This window comes from Camelina sativa, chromosome 7, assembly GCF_000633955.1.
Source record: "Camelina sativa cultivar DH55 chromosome 7, Cs, whole genome shotgun sequence".
In the NCBI taxonomy this organism is placed as follows: domain Eukaryota; kingdom Viridiplantae; phylum Streptophyta; class Magnoliopsida; order Brassicales; family Brassicaceae; genus Camelina; species Camelina sativa.
Genome location: NC_025691.1, coordinates 17200298 through 17222932, shown reverse-complemented (window position 1 = coordinate 17222932; position 22635 = coordinate 17200298). Strand labels below are relative to the sequence as shown.

At 34.9% G+C, this 22635-nt stretch overlaps 2 protein-coding genes and 2 pseudogenes across 3 annotated transcripts; 2 read left to right on the top strand and 2 right to left on the bottom strand.

The window, feature by feature from the left end:
- On the bottom strand, positions 2772–6133 carry LOC104704694 (annotated as a pseudogene).
- LOC104701337 (ranBP2-type zinc finger protein At1g67325-like) lies at positions 6743–10195 on the top strand. Of its 2 annotated transcripts, none has more exons than XM_010417005.2 (10): positions 6743–6890; positions 7148–7193; positions 7541–7656; positions 8353–8626; positions 8749–8828; positions 8942–8987; positions 9095–9204; positions 9389–9413; positions 9498–9652; positions 9863–10195. In XM_010417005.2, the coding sequence occupies exons 1-10, from the start codon at positions 6882–6884 to the stop codon at positions 9863–9865; spliced, it is 864 nt and encodes a 287-aa protein (XP_010415307.1). In that variant the 5' UTR covers positions 6743–6881; the 3' UTR covers positions 9866–10195. The 2 variants fall into 2 exon arrangements, with proteins under 2 accessions (XP_010415307.1, XP_019083212.1); XM_019227667.1 differs by having other exon boundaries at positions 6744–6890; positions 9386–9413.
- On the bottom strand, positions 10714–12850 carry LOC104704693 (annotated as a pseudogene).
- On the top strand, positions 16366–22218 carry LOC104701336 (probable DNA primase large subunit). The gene is made up of 18 exons (XM_010417004.2): positions 16366–16581; positions 16678–16739; positions 16828–16931; positions 17027–17108; positions 17191–17250; positions 17384–17441; positions 17742–17761; positions 17852–17935; positions 18035–18099; positions 18182–18230; positions 18305–18352; positions 18431–18520; positions 18613–18672; positions 18862–18921; positions 19154–19228; positions 19342–19427; positions 21684–21777; positions 21881–22218. The coding sequence occupies exons 1-18, from the start codon at positions 16443–16445 to the stop codon at positions 22007–22009; spliced, it is 1365 nt and encodes a 454-aa protein (XP_010415306.1). The 5' UTR covers positions 16366–16442; the 3' UTR covers positions 22010–22218.

The following is a 22635-nucleotide window of genomic DNA, read 5'->3' as shown; positions in this document are numbered from 1 at the left end:
AATATTAATAAAAATTGAATATTTTATAGATTGAATCATTTATATTTGTTTTTAAAAATTCAACTTATGATATATCCGGAAATAAACTATTTTTTTAATTATAATAAATAATATGATAATTATTTTTTTCACGAAATAGACTCATATATAAAAATGAGAGGTGATGTATAATAATAATTAAGAAATTAAAATGTTAAGTTAGATATTAAAGGATTTTATTTGATGAATAATTTAATAAAGGAAATTAATATGGTAATTTAGATAATATTAAATGATTCCTTTAGAATATTCTCTTTAAGATTTTTGGAAACAATAAATCCAGACTATACAAATAATATAAAACTTAATTTCTAATCTATTTGTAACTAACTTATTAAAATTATATAGTATACAAAACAATGTTGTGTACTTCCGTTTTATTATATAGCGGATGAGGTTGTCGCAACCGTAAAATAATTTAAACTTGGACGTATTACGACAATTTGAAACTTGGACGTTTTAGAAACAATTTCTAATTGGACGTTTTAATAACTTCTGAATTGACACATACCTTATGGACAAAAAAAGTAACAAACCATATATAGATTTGTTTATTATATAAACACTATATGTAGTACGTATAAAATCAATAAACTTAACTAGTCGACTATATATGGAAACTTGGGGCACAAAATGAGTCAAATGATTATGTACTATTACGTATGCTTCAATCAAATGGTACATGTTGGTGTGGGATTTAGCACCCCTGACATACCGAACTAAACCAGAAAGACAATTTGGTTATTTAACTGGGAATCTGGTTAAAAACTCAATTAGGTCATTTAAGCCCAATTCGGATAGAGGAAGCCCAGCCTCGAGGGTGAAGAACCGACTTCCACTTCGCCCGGCGGCCGATCTAAGAGATAAAGTAACCTTCCTTATTTCAGTTCGTCTGATAAGGAAAGTTGCTATATTATGCGATCTATGAATATGTATAAAGGGGGAAAGACTTCTCCATTGTAAATCATCCATTATTGAATACAATTATTGTGTTATCTTCTTGTTCTTAGCAATAGAAACCGTGATTGTTCAAAGATCAATTCCCTTTATTCTAATATCAAAGTTTAGATCGGTTTTCCAAGAGAGTTTACTTTACTGAATTTGTTTTCCCCCATAAACAAATTCATTGTGGAAATCCAGTTTCTACAGTACAACTGAAACATTCAAATCATCATTCATAAAATATTAGTAACACTATAACAACGAACGATGGTTTTGGGAAAACAAACTGGAAAAAATTCATGTTGCATTGAGATACATGAAGTAGTTCATTGAAAGCAAAAATAAAATAAAAATGATTAGTCTCCTTTTCTTCCAAACAATATCCAAGAATAAATTAGTATGTATGAGATTAAATATTAAAAATTCGTCTAGCTCAGTTGGTTGAAGGCTCTTAATCACTACAATGAATGTTCGATAATGAATACTACAAAAACTGTCTCAAAATGATATTAATCCATTGTGTGTGAAAAATGTAATTTATGAAAACATTGGGGGAGATATGAGGTATCAATCAAACCATTCTCCGAAGACTATTAGGCCTCGACCGGAAGCCCACGGGAAACCACACTCCAAACTCTTTCCAGGACAACTACCTTTGCTTATTGTTTACCCACTTTCAAGTTCCATAACTTTTTTCCTCTGCTTAACGCTTAACTTTGATGCTATAAAAGAGTTTTGTTGGATATGGGTTTCACCCTGCCTTAACAGGTCTTCTACCTGGCCCATCTACGAAATAGTTAACATGACTCTTGGAAGCGTTGACTGACTGGATAATTCTTATCGGACCAGCAGAATTTCTAGAAGGTCCAATAAGACGGACAGCCCAGTAAACGACAGCCCGCAAAGAAACAGCCACCGACTAAAGTTTTGAGGCGGTGCCACATCGATCTCGAGGTACGAGGATGAAACGTCCCATCAACTATAAATACCGGGGCTGAGGCACGCAGGAGAGCATGAAGTAACCTGAAGCAAGAGTTTAGATACGATCTGATTCCAGCCCTAAGTATTAATAGTCATATCAGGAGAATATAATTTTGTAATTAGCCGACGGGCTTAGAACTTAATATATTGTAATTCACCCATCTTTGGCTATCTTAATAAAGTCATTTGTTTCGCTTTCTTTAATTATTATTCCGGATCGAGTAGTTTCACTCGTTCAACAAGTCTCATGTTCTTGCTGATGTAAAAGATGTCTCTGCTTATAAGCTATAAATTAAAGGGTATCTCTTTAAAATATATATATATGATCAATCAAACCCACCATTTTCTCTGAAATCATTTTTGTTCCTAAAAAAGTTTTTTTTTTTTCTTGCCATCAAATTCCTAAAAAAGATTTAAACTGAAAAGTTAATTCATTTTTAAAGAAAAAGTGATAATTTCTAACATCAGCTAATATTGGTTAATGGTTAGAACGACATTTTTTTTTTCTCAGAAATTGACTTGGAAAAAAACTATAATATCAACAAAAACCAAATTACTTATTACAAACAGAATCTATTTTAAACCCAAAAAATTCCTCAAATTAGCCCTAATCAATATGTTGGCTACATAAAATATCATGTTACGACTTTTGAGGATAAACTCACCATGTTGTAGGAGATTTTTATTTTTTGGACAAAGTTGTAGAAGATAGAGTTATTTAATTAAGCTAATTAGATAAATGGCAAAAAACAAATGAAGAATTTGGAAAATAGTATAGACAAAAATATTCTCTTTCCCTTAATTTTGATTTTGATATTTTAAAAAAACTGATAGTTTGTTTCAATGGTAAATCATATTCATGTATAATGTTGTAATGAATTTAGCCTTAAAAAGCTAAGACCTTAGGGCAAATAGTTCACAGGTGATTATGTTGTCGAGTGAAGCACAAGTGTTTCCAGCACCTAGGATAAGGACGAGATTGAAGATTGGTTCTTTCGAGCTGCCGAATTTTACTCCATCACTCATCTCGTTAAGCTCTCTGAATGCAGACGCAAAAGTTTCTGACAATCTCTCTAGGGACACACCAAGACTAGTAGTAGAGAAGTGTATTCTGAAGCTCTGCATCAACCAAAAACAAGATTATAAGCAAAGCTTCTGATGAGAGGCTAACATACACAGAGTTTAAAGAATCTCATTCTCACCGTCGTGTCTTGCCAAGAAAATGTATTTTCAGACAAGGTTTTGTTGAGAAGATATACACGGAATCTTGATACACTCTCCAGTTGTTGTTGTTCTTCTCCGGAAGCTTCTTGAAGTTTCCTCATTAGTTCAGTTGAGATAGAGAGAACGGTAATACACATTTTCCCATCAACAACTCGTTTATGCAGACAATCTTGGTGCCATTTCTCTAGCTTAAATCCCCAAAAATTGTAATCTCCTTCACCCAACTGAACTCTGCTGTTTTCATCTTCAGTTTCTGTATCTTCTTCCACGTATAAAAATAGGTTTCACTTCTACAAGAGTTCAATAGTTACTGTTAAAAACCCAAAACTGTTGGACAGATTTGTGACAAGGATGTAAAGGAAGATTCTACGCAGTATTCTAACCTTTTCGGAAGATCGGGGACAAGGATGTAAAGGAACATAGGATTTAGGGTATTCAGTACCCTCCGAAGACTTTGCCAAATCCAATAAAGTAACAAAATTTTCGTGAAGTTGGTCGCTCTCTGATTGTTTTGTGCGCGCTGAACAGAAAACCACAAAGAGTATAGCTGATGAAGAGCTTGAGCGGTTAAAAGACTCTGCTATTGCTTCGCTGTTTGTCAATGCTTGATTCAGCTCAGCAATTGCACCTTCGTTTCAAAGATTCATCGTGGGAGGGTCAAGTCTTGATTGTCCAGCCATGTGAAGAACACTCTTGTGCAGTGGCCTGACGTAGATGATATTGAAGTAACTGAGTTTGCTAATCAGTTTGAAGCTTATTTAGAAATCAACGAGGAGACTTTATTCACCTGACTGTAAGGTCCAATGCAGCTAGGTGCCCAGAAAGATATACTTTCGACATGGAGAACTCTTTTGCTTTCGTCATTCGCAACTAAAACCTCGACATAAGCTTTTCCAAGACCCGCTTGTACCAAAGGGAGTTCTATTGTACTACCTGAAGGAACACCGAAAGGGCACTTCTCTTGTGTGATAAATTTCACATATATCTCATTCGCCACAGCAAATTCTCCCATGTCAGAGATATAAAGATGAATGTACAATACATTCTGCCATTTATACCCGTGTTTTAAAAGCTGGGATTCAAGTTCCGTAAGAACAGTCTCGGGATCTTCTTTCAGACCTGTTTAAAGAGGATAGAGCAAATATCAGGTACATAAGTGGAGAAATCTTGAAGATCTGGTCTGTTTTTTTTAATTACCTGTAGAAGATTCACTAGCATCTTCCAACCAGCAGCAGATGGAGAATGTGTTGCGTTTCTCAGTCGTTGATATGTGAAGTCTGTTACTTGTGTGCTCAACTAGATCAACGACTCCATTATCTCGTTGGCAAGTAGAATCTGATGTGTTAGGACCATCTTCTAGTACCTCAGACACTAAACTCGATTCCTCTATAAGGGAATTGGAATCGGGATTCCCTTTCTTTTCAAGATGGAACGTAGATGGATGAAGAACACCAACAGGTGCAATGGAATCTGGTGAGCGTAGCACAACTTGAAATTCATCAAGCACGATCCTCGCATTCTACGAAAATGCAAATTGTCAAACTACAAATAATTGTGAGAAATTAATGAACACTAGTGTGAGGACATACAGTGAAAAGCGGGCAATCTAGAGTCAGAGTTTCATATTCTCATCCTTCACCGCAAACATTACTTCCATATTTCCTAAGTAGAGAAGCATTCAGAAGCTTTAGAACCAACGTAACACAAACAGATAATACTATAAATGAAGCCATAAAAGAGAACTCTGGCATACTCTTTTAACTTCAAAAGATATGGTTCCATGAAGGCTAAGTCTTTACCTAAATGCTTTGAGGGATCTAACCCTATTGCCGCGACCTGTTAAGGTGAAACTACCCATAATTATAAGAAGAAGTTGAAGGTTAATAAAAGCAGGGAAAATATAACAACAATCCTTATTACCTTGAGTAAAATAGCTTTTATCCCATTTTCTATCTGCAAGTAAACGAGAAAAGAGTTAAATAAAAATTGAAGAAGAAAAAGAACATAAATTGAGATTGAAATAGACTTGAATCTGATTCTTCGGTTTCTCTTATCCTGAAACAGTTTACCATTTCTCGAAGAAGCAATGTCTGATCTTGTTTCCACAAAAATGCCAAAGAAAACAAGGCCTAACCTTGAACAAATACTCTCCACCCGCGGTCGTTGGTAATCCGAGGCAATAACACCAGACGAGACTGCAGTGATGGAAGGTATCTGTCTCTTCACTTCACTTAACAACAAAAACATATCTTCCACTTCATCATCCGGAGTCATTTCGTAGCTAAGCTTCTGATGCCTGTAAAACAAAACTATTTCATTAAATCATGCCTTGAAATCTCAAGGCAGAAGAAAGCCTAACGATTCTCACCTCGAAGATCCTTGGATTCTTCTTCTGAACAATGGCACATTCATACACTCTGCGTAGCCCACAATAAACTGGTGGCCTACCTGAACAAAGAGTGCATCCAATCAAAGAACAGAACTTAGGATTCACAATATCATTCTTACTCTCAAATATCTAATCTTATTCTTCTCAAGAACAACAACCAGATTAACAAATCACATAAATGAGATAGAAAAGGCTCAATCTTTCTTCAAGCCCTTGTTCTTACATAGAACTAGAGATAGATAGACAAGGAATAAGCAGCAGAATCTTACAGTTTGATACATCTAGCTGTCCAATTCATCGACTGAATCATCCACCGGTAACAAATTAGCCAATGCCACGATCTGTGGAAACACAAAATCAAGATTTTGAGTTGGTATAGCTTAGAAAAAATCAGACTTTGAAGAGGCAATTTCACATAAACTTTTTTAAAAAACTAAGACAAGGTAAGAGAAGAAAACGGACCTCGTGGCCGTATTGAATACACTTGATCATAGCATAAAAGCTATCTTTGCATCCACTGACTAAAGCCACGACCTTCATCGGAGTTTCCAGTGAGGTTTCTTCTTTACGTCGTCGGAGAAACTCTGTACTCGAGAGAGAATCATCAAGTTAATAGAGTTTAAGGGTGACTTTAAAAATATTGAATTTTAATAAAATTTAGGAATCTGGCGTGATTTTTCTACTTGTTATTAGATTGGTCCCTTTATTTCTGAGAGAAAGATTTTTGTCAAAAACATAAAACAACTAATAAATTTCTGATAAATATTCTAAATTACTAATAAATTATTTTTTTATTCCAAAGTATCATTATTATATTTCTTTTTTAAAAATACCACTTTTAGTCCAAAAATACTCTAAAACATTATTTTTAAAAAAAAAAATTGGATTTTTGTTTTGTATTTTGGGTTTATGATTTAGTTTTTAGGGTTTACAATTTAATTTTTAAGATTTAGAGTTTAGTTCTGAAAATTTTAATTTTATGATATTTTTGAATTATTTTTAATGGTATGTTTGAGAAACAAAACTAATGATAGTATCTTTGAAAGATGTACTTATTTTATTGATATTATGAAAATTATCTTAATATTAAATGTTTTTTAGTTGAACAAAAGAAAATTTTAATAGAGTTAAAATTTTTATAAAACAATACAGTATTGTCCAAAATTCACCTCTTTATAATTTCTCCTCCCGTGTCGAGAGCTAAAATCTTAGGGCAAAAAGGTGATATCGCCGAGGGGACGTCTAGCCACCGTGCCGCCTCCTTCTCCGGTTGTCTCTCTCTACTTCTCAGACTACTCCAACAGCTATGTCACAGGTAACACTGCCCACTCTATTCGTCGGCCCCGTCTTATATAGCTGCTTGACCTCAATATCGCAGATCTGAGACTCGGAGCTCTGCTTTCAGTGCTTTTTGTGATCGGTTTCTATATGGTTACAGTTACTCGAACCGCATCGAATCATTCAATTTCAATTGCGTCACTCTGAATCAGTTTTTAATATTCTTCCTCGTACCACTGATCTCAGTGTTGTTTGATCGGTGAATTTGACTTATTTTCTTTGTATTTTTTTTAGGTAGACAACAGAAATTCATCAGCTGCTAAGCGTGCTAGAACTGACGGTAATGACATTTTCTTGCTTCCAAAAACTATACTGTTGTGTTCTGTAGAGTATATAGCTCGGAAGATAGTTTCTGTGTGTACATTGCATCCAGTGTCTAGCATGCTTGTAGTATTAGAAATTACACTGTGTTATATCAACTTACTTTCGACATATTCGAAAAAATTGTCAATGTGTTTTGTTTCGGTTTTATTGAGTATATAGTCGGTTGTTACAACGCCGTACTAAGATCTTCGTCTCAGTTGTATATATGTTTACAAAGTGTTTTAGATATCAGACTTTCTGTTTCTTATACTACAAATATGAATAGCTGTTTCTGTTTGGTTTACTCTTTTTGGTTGTGGATAGGGGGCCGCAGAGAAGATGATTGGATCTGTCCAAGTTGTGGCAATGTCAACTTTTCATTCAGGACAACTTGCAATATGCGTAATTGCACCCAGCCTAGACCTGCAGATCACAATGGGGTAAAGTCGTTTTCAGTTGCCATTTCTGATACATGTCTTTCTGCTTTGAAACAGTTTTTGTGTTTAGTCGTATTTTAGAATTGGTTTTGCAAAACAGTCATTGGCTTCTTTGCATGGGGCTAAAATTTAGAGATGTTATCTTATGTCTTGATGTATTAAAATATCCTTATGTATTGATGTATTAAATATCGGTCTTAGTAGAGCTCTTCGAGTCGCACATTTATAGAAAGCAATGATGGTGAGTAGTTTGGATCAGGATTTTCAGGTGTTTGTTATGTAATATAAGATCAAATGTATCATATCAGTCTTAGTTATTGCATCTACTCTAGTCTGTGTGCAAGAGATTGTAGCTCTGTGACAGCTGCAGTGGCAGTCAGCAGCAGCAGGTGTTGCTGGAGGTTGATAGGTTAACGAAGGGATAAGCAGAATGTAAAGGGCATTCAGGATATTTCTTGAGTTTTGTTGGGTCATGTGAAAGAACTGGGTTCTCTTGAATAATCACTTGGTTCTAGCTTTTGTACTTTGATCTCATTAAGGATATAGAAGAAATACTTTCAACTTTACAACCCATATGTTGTGTATCTTTCAACAAGAGCAGCAATATGTGACTTATGATCCCTATTTAAACAATTATCTACTTGGTTTTCTTTTATTTCCATGCTTGTTGATAACCTATTTGCTACATATCTGTAACAGAAGTCTGCTCCCAAACCTATGCAACCTCAACAAGGTTTCTCCTCACCCGGGCCATATTTAGGATCTGGGGGTCCCCCGCCAGTATATATGGGCGGGTCACCATATGGATCTTCTCTCTTTAATGGGTCGTCTATGCCTCCTTATGACGTCCCATTTTCTGGGGGTTCGCCTTATCATTTTAACTATAACAGTCGAATTCCTGCCGGAGCTCATTATAGACCACTACATATGTCTGGACCCCCACCATATCATGGCGGATCTATGATGGGAAGTGGTATGTATTTTAAATCAGTTTTTGGTTTCTGGCTATTTCTCAATCGGTGTCAAGTCTTCCAGTTACCATCATTGTACGTGTGTATAATTTGGCTACTGTATTGTTGGGTTTCTTTTTTTCAGGTGGTATGTATGGCATGCCTCCACCAATGGACAGGTTTGGCCTTGGTATGGCAATGGGTCCTGGTGCTGCCGCTGCTATGGTATGTATAACAGTAAGATGCTTGGTTTTGATCATAAGCAAGATCTTGTAAGTCACTGGACTTGTAACATGAGCTGAAATCTTTTCACAATATCTGTGTGCCATTCTTTGCAGATGCCAAGACCAAGATTTTACCCAGATGAAAAATCACAAAAGAGAGGTATGTGCTAGACAGTTTATTTATTCCCCATTCTATAATATGTCAGTTGTAAAGCTGGCCTTTATTATATAGTGATATTCAACTTGATACATTCTGTTGTTTTACAGATTCTACTCGCGATAATGATTGGACATGTCCTAATTGTGGAAATGTAAATTTCTCATTCAGAATTGTATGTAACATGAGGAAGTGCAACACTCCAAAGCCTGGTTCCCAGGTTTGTGCTAATTTTTGTTTCAGTTTGGTCTTTTCATATAGCGAACATGTACACTATTTAAATTTCTTGAGCATGATTTTCCTATTGAAAACAGCTTGCTTAATCACTATAGATTGCTTACTTGGATAGATCTTGAGTTTTTTTCTCTTAATTTCTGACCTTTAACCTCTTATAATTGCAGCAGGGTGGGAGCTCAGATAAAACATCCAGTAAGCCCCTGAAAATTCCTAAATATTGCAGCTTACTTGATGAATTTTGAGACTGACATATGGATATGTGTTGCTGTTTATCAGAACAAAATGCACCGGAAGGCAGCTGGAAGTGTGATAATTGTGGGAATATAAACTATCCCTTCAGGAGCAAATGCAACAGGCAGAACTGTGGAGCTGATAAACCAGCGGATCAGTCGAATGAATCTCCTTCCCGTGCACAAGAAGAGAACGATCAGGTTTGTCTGATGTATCTATGTGGCCACATCTGCTTGTTAATAAACTGTTTGCCTCTGAAACTCGTATATGTAACAATCGGTGTAGATTTTATGCCTTGCGAAAGCAGCGGCTATTTGTTTATGAAATATTTGACTCTGACTATGTTAAAAAAATTTAAACCCAAATTTAGAGTCTCTGAACGGTGTGTTTCAATTTGTGGTCTGTTCCAGTGAGTCGTAGACATGTTTGGGGGTTGCAAAGGGTGAGTCTGATCCAGCGGGTGTCGTAATGTCAGTCAATGTCTCGTCAGGTCGTCCATGTTGAAGCGGTCTCGTCAAGTTTGCTTCCTTGCATTTGTCTCTTTACCACTCTTTGGGTGGCTATGTTGTATTAATAATGCATAAATTGTTTTATCTACTTTGTGGTCGTCGTGGATCTTGTCTTCCTATAGAATTGTCCTTCAGGTCGTCCATACTGTTTACATCCTAATCTTAGTTGGCACCTATGGTTTGGTTCTTTGTAATCCCCCTCGTCAATTTTTACGTTAAAACCATTTTCCTAAACTTAGAAACACTAAGATAGTTTTCTGGGTTCTAGGGGATGCAAGTGGTCGTTTCGTTTTAGACGAATAAATTTTTTCATAGGTATCCACTCATTTTTCTAAGAACAAACTGAAACGTGAACTAGCTTTAACTAAAAAGTAAATCTATCAGACTACTAAATTGCACTATGGTTAGAAAATAATTTGTACCTTCATATTTCAATTCATTTTTATGGAGCGTAATAGAGTGCCCAAAGCCTGAAACTGTTGCTTATTAACTTCTCTAGTTATGCTAGGCGCTAAGAGTTCAACTACCATGATATCTTATAGCCGTATAGGCGATGAGATTAGATGAGACCGTGGAAGAGTAACTTATGCGTCCATAGACAGTAAGTGTACTAACAGCATTTAAGGTATTCTGGTCATTCTACTTCAGTCATTAGCTGTGTCTAGCAAGCATTTTCTTTCGCAAGTTCTTGTATTGATACATTTGATATGTACAAACCGTAAACTTTCATACATAAAGGGAAGATTGTGGTCATATTACAGTCTTCTTCCAATATTTATTTGCACACAACACCACATCACAAAACAAAATCATTCACATCACGAAAAGGCAGAAAGCTCTAATAAGCAATTATTCCTGGCGAGTATAGCAGTTTGTGATGCAGGCTTCAGCGACCGCGAAATAACACTGTAATAGTGTCATACCAGAAACTAGCAAACGAGGAAGTAGTTCCATGTGATGTTGCCATTTCATTGTTTATCTGAGGTACAATAGGTATACCTATTTCGGCTATATCAAACGTTATGTTTGGCATGCTCTTTTTTTTATCAAGATACTCTGTTATATCTTTCATAGTAGGTCTGTTCTCTGGATCTCTCTGTAAACAGAGCATGCCTAGCTTCAAAAGTAACTTGGCATCTTCAGTTCTAAAGATACCTGCTAGATTACTATCAACGGTATCCATTAAACAACCTCTTCTCCCGCAACTAGCAACCCATTCAACCAAAATTCTTTGTTCGGGTGATCTCTCTAGGTCTAGTGGCCTCCTCCCGCAAACCACCTCAAGGATGAGAGCTCCAAACGCATACACATCAGTTAGCTCATTAGCCACACCAAGTGTGGCAATTTCTGGAGCCATGTAACCAATTGTTCCTACCACACGAGTTGGTTGGAGAGTCTCGCCACGATCATGGAATCTAGCAAGCCCAAAATCTCCAACTTTCCCATTTAAATTAGAATCCAGAAGAATGTTGCTAGCTTTTATATCTCTATGTAGCACAACTTGTTCCCAACCTTCATGTAGATAATGAAGAGCAGAGGCCACTCCCTTTATTACATGAACTCTCTGAGACCAGCTAAGATTGTTGCCACCGAACAAGTAATCAGAAAGACTTCCATTTGGCATGTACTCGTAGACCAGTAACAATTCACCTTTCCTTCTGCAGTAACCACGTAGTTGAACCAAGTTCCTGTGACCTAGTCTTCCCATAGTAGCAATTTCTGAAACATACTCTTGCATGCCTTGTTCTGCACCATGAGAGACTCTCTTAACTGCAATTTGAGTACCATCAGAAAGATCTCCTCTATAAACCTTGCCAAAACCTCCTGCTCCAAGTACCCGATTCTCCTTGAAACCTTTGGTTGCTTTATAGAGGGTCCTAAAGGAAAATCTTTGGGGACTCTGTTTCTTTTCCCATTGTTCAAACACCTCTGCATATCTCCTTTGGTGGTAAAGGTATGCGAATCCGCATGCTATTACAAGAAACGTGGTTGTTGTTGCAAAAGCAAGTATAAGCGGTAAGTGATTGGGCGGTGGTTGAGGGAGATCCAAAACTTTAGAAACGTCAAGGCTTTGTGCTTGTTCTCCTATAGCCAATGCCCATCCAAGGATGTATTGGTTACTTCTAATTGTACCTGTCGACCCCGAAAAACCGAAATACATTTGCTCTTTGAAGATTTTAGAAAGATCTATAAATCTTGACAAAAGAGGCAAACTTGGTTTTGGAGTCTCGAGTGGAGCAAGAGTTACGTTTAGTACTCTATGCTCACCATCATAATCTATCCAAATATGAATTCTTTGTTTGCTCGCAAGCACAAGTCTTTATCTCAACCCTTCCGTATCATCAAAGTAACTAGCATCAGCAGAGTAGACCGATACTATACTGTTTATATCTATCCCTACATGATTATCACTTTCTTCAAGTGCTTCAGAGCTTGCATTAGTGTCAAGCTCGACGGCAAGGATATGGGTTTCGGTTTTGTTATCATTCGTCCTATTGAATATCCCTAGATAAGATGTTGCAGCACCATACCTCAGATCAATGCTCGGAGATATAAGAAAAGCCATACCTTGACCGTAGCTGGTACTCTCTTCTGGGACGATTGCAAATACGAATTCAGTTGAAAATGAAAAAGACGTGTTTGTGTAATTTATAGGTGATTTGTGGAAGGCATGCCCCGTGGCTCTCTTTGAACTATTAGTAATTTTTAACCGTCCATCTTCTATCGTTGCCATTCCATCTACGTATAGATCTGCTTTCTTGAAGTCGTAATGCACAAATTGGTTACCTTCTTGAGCTAATGACATAGAGCTTGCATGGATCGAAGCTATCACCAAGAATACAAGTAGTTTCATAGTAACAACCATATGAACATGTTAGTCTCTGGACGTTCAAATTTTTTTTTTGTAAACTCACTTTCTTTCCGAATTATTTTTCATGAGAATGTTGGTTGACTAAACTAAAAGATCATGCAGAATATATCAGCACAGACGAATCATATAAATTAGAGAGAAGCATGAGAGCTGACTCTTAGGAAATTTCCTTTCTTTTGAATTGGCAATAGATGATCTGATTTGTTTGAATTGGTCTTGAGTCACTCTGCTTATATATGGCATCATAGCTTATCTTAATTAACCTGCTTCTTTATTTATTTATTCCCGAAATGGTAATTATTTAACCGTTAAGTAGCTAGTGTCTATAAATATTATACGTCCACCGCTCTGATTGTTTATGATATTTATGGGTGATCTATGGAAAACATGTCCTATGCCTATCTTGAACTGTTTGTAAATTTCAACCGTACATGTTTCGATAGTTTTCATTCATCTACGTACAATTTTTTTTGTTGTTGAAATATGGATAATAAATTATTTGTTTTGTAAAAAAAATTGATCTTCATTATTGTAAATCTCTGTGCTCACATTACAAAAGTTTATAGAAGATTTAAAATGATTTCAGATATATTGAAAAAGAGTTAAACAACTGAAAATTACTCTATTTAGGTTTAAACATTTTGTTTAATTAAAAAATTTTAATAAAATTTTATTTACTGATTCGTGAATTTCAAATGTAATGTAACATGTTTGTGTTACACAAAATTTTATTTAAACGTATGTGTATACCAAGTTTATGTTGACTCGAAAATGCATATTTGGATCAACAATATTTTGAAATCCCATTTCACATATTTTAAATTCACTTATGCTAAAAACTAATTTTCTATTTTTAGTCAAAACATAATTGGTTATCATCTCCAACAACACAATCTGAAGACTCTTTTTTTAGGTTAATTAGTTTTTTTTCCTTGGGTATATCAACATCATATACAAATTTGTATAACACATTGACTAAATTATTTTGATTACTATGGATCAATGTATCATGGTGTTAAAAGTACACACATTTTAAACCGCTTGTCAATAATTGAAACAGTTATAAGTCACATAATTTTATTTTTCTATTTAAATATTATACGTAACAATGTTCAATGCTTGATGTTTTGTACTGTTGATGCAAATACATGTTTGAAAGTTATTGTATATCTTTTTATATTGCCACGCATATTTGAATAAATAATATCTCAAAAAAATAATTCAAATTTTGTTAATTCCACGATAAGTTGATGAAAAATATTTCACTATATGTTTCTTAACATAATTTGTAATTATATCTAACAAAAAAAAATCTGAAAAGATATTTTGACACTCTTTTGAGTAAAAATTTATTTTTCCATAATAAGGTTAATATTAGATCCTTACTTTAATGACTTATAAGTTATAGAATTTACAATCTTGTAAGAGTTTTCTATATCTTTTGAATTCATCAACGAGTTTTTTACATGGCATCATTTTTTTTAGAATTTTCGTACTCGAAGATAATTACAAACTTGTATAACTCTGACTACTAGATCTTTGCCCAAGGAATTGAGATGACATAGGCAAAAAAATATAATTTAATTATATCAATAAAATCTAATAAACATAGTCACATATATAATTTAAAGTTTTCATTTTTATACTAATAAATATATAAAATTTAAGTAAGATTTAGAAAAATTTACAGTTCAAAAAAATTAGTATTTATCAAGAACAACTTATAAAAGTATAATACAAAATAGAAACTAGATTGATAATAATATGTAGTCTAGTAGTTTGTGTTAGTGTTGTTATTGTGTATGTTGTTAACAAAATAAAATATGATTTTACTAATAATAGAAATTAATATAATTATGGTGATACAAAATTAGTATCTAATATACATAAACATTTAATAAAGTTTGATAAAGATGATTAACAAATAAGAAGTTGGTAAAGAAGTGAAAAAGAAGAATTAATGAGATAGAAAAAAAATTAGCAGATACCAGCACGAAATAAATGTTACCTACATTAAACTATTACTTTATGTTATTTGTATTTAGAAATTTTATATATTGCAAGTTATATTATTCATTCAATAATACATATATGAAAACCGACCACCATAACTTCCTAAATGAATCTATAAACTTTGATGCAGTAGGCGAATGTTTCCAAATTGAATATGGAAATTTTATTTGTTGTCTACTTAAACGTAACCCTGAGACCTATTATCCGGCATCTGGTATCCGATCCGGGATCAGCCCATATCCGCTCCGAAACACCAGATATCCGGCTCCATCTCAGGGCTACTTAAACGGTTCCAACTTCCACTAAAGACCCAAATTAAAACAAACACAAACTTTTAAATTTGGATGTTTGTAAAGTTAAGTTTTATGCTCTTTCAAATTTATATTCATTTTGATCTTATTTATAATATGACTCTTAACATTAAACATACACGTTTTCTTCATTGCTTGAGTAATACATGTCCGTTTTTCAAAATTCATCACGACAAATGTAAAAAAAAATCTAGAATTTTATGTATTATATGATCATTCAATGCAACTAAAAAAAATATTAAAAAAATGATATAAAAATCATAATATTAAATCTAAATTTTTTTAATCTAAATATCTATAATATTAATGATGGAACATTATTTGGATATTTGAAATTTTATAATTAAAATTAAAGTTTTTTTAATTGTGTTTGGTTATATGTATAGTATAGAATTAATTGTAGAAGTTGTTTGGATACATGTATAAGTATTTTCATATTTCATGTTTATCCTTAATGAGCTTTTTAAAATCAATGACATTTTATCTAATATCTGCAAAATAAGAGTATCTCTCTAAAATATATTTCAAAAATGTTAATATGAATATTTTGTATCGCTTTTTAAAAAAATGTTTAGAAAGATTATGCAGATGAATTATGTGATATTTGTCACATTCAAAAAAAATTGATAACAAAAACTTTGAGAATATATCTTGCATAAATTTGATAACTTTATTTTGGGAAATAATATAGAAGCTACGACGTGATAATTAAATACAATGAGAATATGAGTTTTTTTTTGCACAAAACTCTTTATTAAATTATGAATCCAATAACCCTAAACTTGTTCAGATTTAAGATTGTCATGATACTTATTATTTTCAATTGTAAAATCATATATTTTTAAAAAACTAATTATCATATTCATGATTCTTCTTCTAAATAACATTTTTTTTGGTCGAGCAATCAATTTTTTATTTTTTTTTTAAATGTCTCCAACTTCCAAAAATGATTGGAAGAACACCAATCTTTCCGATTGTTGAAAAAATCCAGTACTTTTATTGATTTTACATCTTAGTTAACAATTTTTGTTTAACTGAACCAAATTTATCCCATCGTTAAGTGGTTTGACGGAACCGTTAATTCTTTTGAGACGACTTATAACGTTAAACGACATGAACAATTTGGATAAGAGACTTTTTATCTTTTGGGTCCATTAAAGGCCCAACAAAGAAACTCCCGCTCCTCAGCCTACAACTCTCCCGCGCTTTCTCGTCGAACCCCTTTGACGCAAGTGCTCACGAACAGAGAACACCGAAGAAGAAGAAGAAGACGAAGCAGTAAAACATGGAAGTGATTCGATCTCAGAAGCGAACAGCCTCCAACGACATCGTTTCAACTCCCACGCTTCCCCTCTATCTTACAGCTCCACCTATGGAAGTCCGCTTAGAAGAGTTCGAGCTCTTCGCCATAGATCGCCTACGAGGTTTCAAATCAAAATTAGCTCACAATTTGTTTCTTTTAGAGGAGAAATCCATCTGGGTTTTCGATAAAAATTGTTAATTTGTTTCATTTGTGATAGTTCTGAAAGGAGTCTCAGATGGATTAGCTCGTGGACGAAACCCTAACGAAATGGATGATCTTGTAAGTTCATTAAAAATTTGATTTTTTTTAGTGAATAATTTTTTTTCAAATTTGATTCATTTAAAGCTCGTTTCTTTTTTGATTGTAGGTAGATACTTTGTGGAAAGAACATATGAGACTTCCTGATGTTTCAGAAATGATCAATAAAGATATAATTTCTCATTTCGTACTACGTCTTGTTTATTGTAGATCGTAAGCTCTTGTCTCTTGTGCGCCTTTTGGTTTGTTTATCTTTGTTTTTTTTACTTTCCATGTAGCTTTATACTTTTTTGGATCTTTGGTTTTAGGGATGAATTGAAGAAGTGGTTTCTTAGTATGGAAACTGCTCTTTTCCGCCATAGATTCCGGATTAAAAAGATTGAAGAACAGGTACTTCTGCCTTCGTTTTTGTTCTATGCGTCGGGATGTGATCTGGCTCCTAAATTTTGGCTTTTTGTTTGTTTGTTCACAGAGAGCAATTGTGGGAGAATTTGGATTACCTTATAAAGCAGTCATAGGGGCAGAACTTGAGGTAATTGCTAGATTAATATATACCTGAACTTTGATATTGTTACATTGACCTGCGATATTCAGGATTGTGGTTGGTGGTTATACAGAATTCAAATGATTGAGAGGTTAAGAAATTGATCTTTGACCATTTGCAGAGTTTGAAGGAGAGGTTGGTGCTAGTTGCACGTTCACTTTGTCAAACTTCATCTGATGGTAATGATCAGATAAATCTCAGATTTCTTTTCTGTTTCTTAGCTTTGGTGTGTGTCCTCGTCTTGTATGTGGGTTTAGTTATCCTTTAGTATTAGCACAACATAGTATTAGCATAGCTGGTGTTCTATCTTTTCAATATTTTCCGGTCAGTAACTAGTCATATATTAAATTTGTTGTAGTTCGATTCAATCTAAGCATCATCTACTTCCAGAAATTGTATCCCCTTCATCTGAAATTATTTAGCAGTAAGACTTGTATCTTTTCTAATGGAAATTTTCTTGTCTTTCTTCTCCTTTGCAGTTGAAAACATATACTACAAGGTTGGTCTTCCTCTTCTTTTGTATTTGTTCATATACTACAAGCTACAAATTCATTTATCTGAGCAGTTGATTCATTTTCACCTGAAAAAGGTTCCTTTTGAAGAGGTTCCTGACCTTGTAGCTACCCGGAGAGTATTATTACAGAAAGGGTATGCATTTGTAGCTGGTAGTCAGGTAAGTCATGGTTTCTATTTCAAATTGAAAACTTAACTTCTCCTCGGTAGAGAATAGTGTCTCTTTAGCCAACTCGGATTTCCTTTCTTCTCTTTGCAGTTGGTTTCCCTTGTTGTTACCCAATTTCGATCTCATTTATCAAAGGCCCTCATTCTGACAAACAGGTTATTCTGGTTATATGAATATCTAGAAGGACCTCTTAGATCCATCACACCTTCTTAACCGGAGTTTTCTTTTTGTCTGCAGAAAATGGACAACTACCATTCGAGAACGAGAAAAAGACAGACTAACTCCAGTAAGCACAGACCTTAAATTAACTGAAGTATTTCATGTCCCCTGTTTCCATAACTTATCATTGTTCTCATTCAGATAGTGGAAGCATTATCTACAAGCTACTTGGGTCCTGATTATACTCAGGTGAGGACCATCCTGTGAAACTTTTTTATATACATTTATAGATTTGAAATCATGGAAGTTGTTAATATGCCTCCACAGTCAAGTGAGTACGCTGACATATCACTGAAGGATATTGATCAAGTTTCCAAGAGTTCCTTTCCCCTTTGTATGAGACATCTATTTGAAAAAGTAAGTTGCTTCATGGCTTTTAAATCTTCGATTCTTCGTTAGTTACATATCCTGCTCCCATGCAACTGTAACATGTGATTGTTTACACACAGCTTCGAGAAGATCACCATCTAAAACATGGAGGAAGAATGCAACTGGGTCTTTTCTTGAAGGTTTCATTTTAACCTCTCTCCGCCTGTCAAGTTTAGTAGTATCTGAATGCGATATGATGCAGATAAATTCACTTCTAGATTTGAGGCTAGACGTTCTATTGGTCAAACTTCATAATATATAAGCACCAGTTCTTGTTACATGTTCTGTGTTGTATTTTTAAGTCTTTGAAGTTGTCTACCGACATGTAGGGTGTAGGTCTGAAGTTGGATGACGCCCTAGCATTTTGGAGGGAAGAATTCACAAAAAAGGTAACTTGATTCTCACATGTTGTATCTGTTAATTTGTCATATCCGTTTTATGTGTATCGTGTCCAGTTTAGACCAACAAAAGAAGCTAGTTTCTTGTGGTCCTCAAGCCTTTTCACATGTTTTTGTGTGTGGTAGCAAATTTGAATGCAGAGATGTTGGGTAGACATTTGTCTGCAGAAACTAAGTAATACTGAGCGAGGTACTTATTTCTTTTTTTCCTTTCTATCCTCAGGTTGGCTCTGAGAGATTTGATAAAGAGTATGCGTATGCCATTCGCCACAACTATGGGAAGGAAGGCAAGAGAACAGTAAGAACCTAACTCTTCTTCTTAGGCCATTTTTCAGAGTTGTCATCGCTTCTTTATGTCAATGAAAGCGGCAATGATCAGCTTCTGATACCAAATTCACATTACAATTTCAGGATTATACCCCTTATGCTTGTTCAAAGATCATCACATCGGCTCCTGGTGCTGGGGATCATCATGGCTGTCCTTATCGACATTTCAGGTCAGTTTGCTCAGTAGAAATATGTTCTCTTTCTGTGAAAAAACGGGAAAGTGTTATTTATTATTCATGTAGTATCTGTTATCCATCACCAAAATCGCATATCAACACTACCNGTGATTGTTTACACACAGCTTCGAGAAGATCACCATCTAAAACATGGAGGAAGAATGCAACTGGGTCTTTTCTTGAAGGTTTCATTTTAACCTCTCTCCGCCTGTCAAGTTTAGTAGTATCTGAATGCGATATGATGCAGATAAATTCACTTCTAGATTTGAGGCTAGACGTTCTATTGGTCAAACTTCATAATATATAAGCACCAGTTCTTGTTACATGTTCTGTGTTGTATTTTTAAGTCTTTGAAGTTGTCTACCGACATGTAGGGTGTAGGTCTGAAGTTGGATGACGCCCTAGCATTTTGGAGGGAAGAATTCACAAAAAAGGTAACTTGATTCTCACATGTTGTATCTGTTAATTTGTCATATCCGTTTTATGTGTATCGTGTCCAGTTTAGACCAACAAAAGAAGCTAGTTTCTTGTGGTCCTCAAGCCTTTTCACATGTTTTTGTGTGTGGTAGCAAATTTGAATGCAGAGATGTTGGGTAGACATTTGTCTGCAGAAACTAAGTAATACTGAGCGAGGTACTTATTTCTTTTTTTCCTTTCTATCCTCAGGTTGGCTCTGAGAGATTTGATAAAGAGTATGCGTATGCCATTCGCCACAACTATGGGAAGGAAGGCAAGAGAACAGTAAGAACCTAACTCTTCTTCTTAGGCCATTTTTCAGAGTTGTCATCGCTTCTTTATGTCAATGAAAGCGGCAATGATCAGCTTCTGATACCAAATTCACATTACAATTTCAGGATTATACCCCTTATGCTTGTTCAAAGATCATCACATCGGCTCCTGGTGCTGGGGATCATCATGGCTGTCCTTATCGACATTTCAGGTCAGTTTGCTCAGTAGAAATATGTTCTCTTTCTGTGAAAAAACGGGAAAGTGTTATTTATTATTCATGTAGTATCTGTTATCCATCACCAAAATCGCATATCAACACTACCAGCGACATTTGATTAGTGAACATAAGGAGAACATCTTTACAGAAACAGAAACTCCTTTCTTGAACTATATATATTGTGCACTGAAGCGAGTTAGAGTGCATAAGGCTTCTTAAGTCTTGTTTAGCAGAATTTGTTGCCCGAGAGGCCTTTGTCTAACTAAAAAGCGAAACAATAATACATATGTAAAGATGTGTGAATGATTCGGTGAATCCCAAAGTAATGTATCTCATGCATTGTGGTGCTTGGTGACAGTGAGGATAACCTCNAGGGTGTAGGTCTGAAGTTGGATGACGCCCTAGCATTTTGGAGGGAAGAATTCACAAAAAAGGTAACTTGATTCTCACATGTTGTATCTGTTAATTTGTCATATCCGTTTTATGTGTATCGTGTCCAGTTTAGACCAACAAAAGAAGCTAGTTTCTTGTGGTCCTCAAGCCTTTTCACATGTTTTTGTGTGTGGTAGCAAATTTGAATGCAGAGATGTTGGGTAGACATTTGTCTGCAGAAACTAAGTAATACTGAGCGAGGTACTTATTTCTTTTTTTCCTTTCTATCCTCAGGTTGGCTCTGAGAGATTTGATAAAGAGTATGCGTATGCCATTCGCCACAACTATGGGAAGGAAGGCAAGAGAACAGTAAGAACCTAACTCTTCTTCTTAGGCCATTTTTCAGAGTTGTCATCGCTTCTTTATGTCAATGAAAGCGGCAATGATCAGCTTCTGATACCAAATTCACATTACAATTTCAGGATTATACCCCTTATGCTTGTTCAAAGATCATCACATCGGCTCCTGGTGCTGGGGATCATCATGGCTGTCCTTATCGACATTTCAGGTCAGTTTGCTCAGTAGAAATATGTTCTCTTTCTGTGAAAAAACGGGAAAGTGTTATTTATTATTCATGTAGTATCTGTTATCCATCACCAAAATCGCATATCAACACTACCAGCGACATTTGATTAGTGAACATAAGGAGAACATCTTTACAGAAACAGAAACTCCTTTCTTGAACTATATATATTGTGCACTGAAGCGAGTTAGAGTGCATAAGGCTTCTTAAGTCTTGTTTAGCAGAATTTGTTGCCCGAGAGGCCTTTGTCTAACTAAAAAGCGAAACAATAATACATATGTAAAGATGTGTGAATGATTCGGTGAATCCCAAAGTAATGTATCTCATGCATTGTGGTGCTTGGTGACAGTGAGGATAACCTCAAAGCAGCACTTAGTAGGATGGGATTGAGTTCTCGTGGGATGGAAGACGTAATGGACAAAGTGCGAAACAGACATTATCAGGTGATTCATCTCACTAAACCTAAAATCTCTTTTACTTCAATTTTAGCAATAACTAAAACAGGGTCGTTTTCATATGCATGTGGTGGACTCTTCAAAACTAAAGCTCGCATGTACCTTAACCTTCGAAGCTGTTTATGGTACATCATGTGATACTGGGATCAACCATCCAAACCAATACTTTGAGGAGAGTCAGAAGATTTTGAAATCTAAGACCCCAACTGCTCCGGTTTAATCTTCCTATGGTTCAATGTAATCCAAAGCATATATACATGCTTACTCTTGTTCCAATATTGTCTTATTGTTGGATGCTTTCATTTTGGATCCGGATTCTAAATGCATGCACTTGGAAAAAGCTGCGTCATTAGGATCTTGATTTTGTAGGAAACGACAAATACTAATTAGGAGTGTCAGTTTAAAGGCATGCACATGTTTCTTTAATTATTCAAGGAGATGAATGGAAATGAAGTGAATCTCTTGCTCACACATCTGTCCTCGTGACTTGCAATAAAATACTATCCAGTTGTATGATAATCAACATCTAGATAATGTCATAAGTTTTAAAACCATAGTATAAGTGTATAACTATAATCTAATGGTTTAAGATTCAACATTAGAGATATTTTCTGCAAGCATGGTAAGATTGACTTGCTTACTACTACTAATATATCAGATTTGACTACTGTGACCACAAATCCTACGGGGAGGGAACTTCCAAGAAGAAAAAAAAAAGAATATAAATTAAAATTGTTCATTCGTAATTATTTCATGTTAATACTTGTTTTTTTGTTTTAAAGAATTTTTTCGTTTTATTTTTTTTTTATTTTTTTTTACTTTGTTTTCTGGAATTGAAAGACAAAG

Bases quoted from the DNA above. Each gene is read 5' to 3' on its own strand.
- LOC104701337 (XM_019227667.1), top strand. The intron at 7,657-8,352 runs GTAAAGTCGTTT...TATCTGTAACAG, and splicing joins GACCTGCAGATCACAATGGG to AAGTCTGCTCCCAAACCTAT. The intron at 8,627-8,748 runs GTATGTATTTTA...TCTTTTTTTCAG, and splicing joins CGGATCTATGATGGGAAGTG to GTGGTATGTATGGCATGCCT.
- LOC104701336 (XM_010417004.2), top strand. From the start codon at position 16,443: ATGGAAGTGATTCGATCTCAGAAGCGAACAGCCTCCAACGACATCGTT. The intron at 18,100-18,181 runs GTTATTCTGGTT...TTTTGTCTGCAG, and splicing joins GCCCTCATTCTGACAAACAG to AAAATGGACAACTACCATTC. The intron at 18,673-18,861 runs GTTTCATTTTAA...ACCGACATGTAG, and splicing joins AACTGGGTCTTTTCTTGAAG to GGTGTAGGTCTGAAGTTGGA.